The 1896-nt window shown below is 58.1% G+C and overlaps 1 protein-coding gene across 1 annotated transcript; it reads right to left on the minus strand.

Annotated features, from left to right (window-relative positions):
- Nucleotides 1–382: 382 nt before the first annotated feature.
- LOC104081321 (DNA-directed RNA polymerase II subunit RPB1-like) lies at nt 383–703 on the minus strand. Its single transcript, XM_009584019.1, has one exon. The coding sequence runs from the start codon at nt 701–703 to the stop codon at nt 383–385; it is 321 nt and encodes a 106-aa protein (XP_009582314.1).
- Nucleotides 704–1896: the final 1193 nt, after the last annotated feature.

Consider the following 1896-nt stretch of genomic DNA (forward strand, 5'->3'; position numbering starts at 1 on the left):
ACGTTGGGGACAAGCATGTCCCAGCTCCAAAGGACGCTGGGGACAGCGATGTCCGAGGGGACACTTGGGTCAAGGATTTTGGGGACATTCAAGTTTCAGCTCTGAGGGATGTTGGGGACATTGGGGACAGGGATGTCACCACCCCAAGAGATGTTGGGGACAAGGACACTGGGGACAGGGATGTCCCAGCCCGTGGAGACACCGGGGACAATGACATCAGGGATCTCCCAACCCTGAGGGACATTGGGGACAGGGATGTCCCAGTCCTAAGGGACATCGGGGACATCCTGGTCTCTGAGGACAAGGACAGTGGGGACAGGGATGTCCCAGCTCCTGGGGACAAGGATGTCACCACCCTAAGGGACATCGGGGATGTCCCAGCTCAGCTGGTCAAGGACGTTGGGGACAAGGATGTCCCAGTCTCAGGGGACGTTGGGGACATCCCAGTCTCTGGGGGTGAGGACAAGGACACTGGGGACAGGGATGTCACTGTCCCAAGGGACCTTGGGGACATCGGAGGTAAGGACGTTGGGGACGGGGACGTTGGGGACAAGGACGGAGACGTCACAGTCCTGAGGCGCACGGGGGATGGGGACGTTGGGGACACCTGCGCCGCCGGTGGCATCACCATCATGGTGACGGCCCCCCCCGTGGAGGACGAGGATGTCCCCAGCGGGGACGAGGACGTCCCCAGCGATGACATCGCCGCTGATGTCACTGCTGCCCTCCCCGGGGAGCACGCCCCTTGTGATGTCGTGGAGAGCGGTGACGGCGCGGCCACCCGCCCCGGTGATGTCACTGCAGGGGGTGACATCCCCTCCGCTCTCCCTGGGGATGTCCCTGCTGGTGACATCATCAGGGATGACATCATTTTCTCCCTCCCTGGTGATGTCATGGTTAAGGATGATGTCGCTTCCTCTCTCCCTGGGGATGACATAATTGAGCTCATCAACAGAGATGACATCACTTCCTTTCTCCCTGAGGAAGCCTGTACTGGTGATGTCATCACCAAGACTGATGTCGTTTCCTCCCTTCCTGGGGATGATGTTGCTGGTGGCATCATCCCTGGGAATGACCTCACTGGTGACATCATAGCTGGGGACATCTTTGCTGGTGAAATAATCACCAGGCACGATGTCACTTCCTCCCTTCCTGGGGATGAACTTGCTGGTGACGTCATTCCCAGAAATGACCTCGCTGATGACATCATCACCAGGGACAACATCCCTTCCTCCCTCCCTAGGGATATCTGCGCTGATGATGTCATCGCCGGCCACGATCTTATTCCCTCCTTTCCTGGGGATGACCTTGCTGTTGACATCATCCCTGGAGGCGACCTCACTAATGACATCATTGCGGGGGAAGACATCACGTTTTCTGTACCTGGGGATATCCCTGCTGGTGACATCATTGCCACGGATGATGTCACTTCCTCCCTGCCAGGGGATGCTGCTAGCCAGGAAGTCAAACCTGCTGTTGACCTCACTGGTGACATCATCTGTGGGAACGATGGTGACACCTCCGCTTGGAATGACTTCACTGATGATGTCATGCCTGAGGATGACATCACGTCCTTCATCCCTGGTGCAATTGCTAGACATGACATCACTCCCAAGGCTGACGTCAGAGATGATGTCACACGAGGATCTGACCTTGGTGACATCATCGGGGGTGATGTCACCTCCTCCCTCCCGGGAGCCCTCTCTGGCCGTGATGTCAGCCCTGAGGATGATGTCGTGGGTGACATCAGCCCCGGGGAGGAGCAACCCCCTATGGCCCTTAAAGAACCTGTCTGCCCGGGCGATGACCTCACCGATGACATCACCACTGATGTGCCCAGAGAGGGTGTCAGCAGCCGAGGTGATGCCCCAGGTAAGAGGGGAGGTGGAGCCAAGC

This window comes from Fulmarus glacialis, unplaced genomic scaffold, assembly GCF_000690835.1.
Source record: "Fulmarus glacialis isolate BGI_N327 unplaced genomic scaffold, ASM69083v1 Scaffold3798, whole genome shotgun sequence".
NCBI lineage: Eukaryota > Metazoa > Chordata > Aves > Procellariiformes > Procellariidae > Fulmarus > Fulmarus glacialis.

Excerpts from the sequence above, each read along its gene's own strand:
- LOC104081321 (XM_009584019.1), bottom strand. The coding sequence starts at position 703 with ATGTCATCGCTGGGGACGTCCTCGTCCCCGCTGGGGACATCCTCGTCC.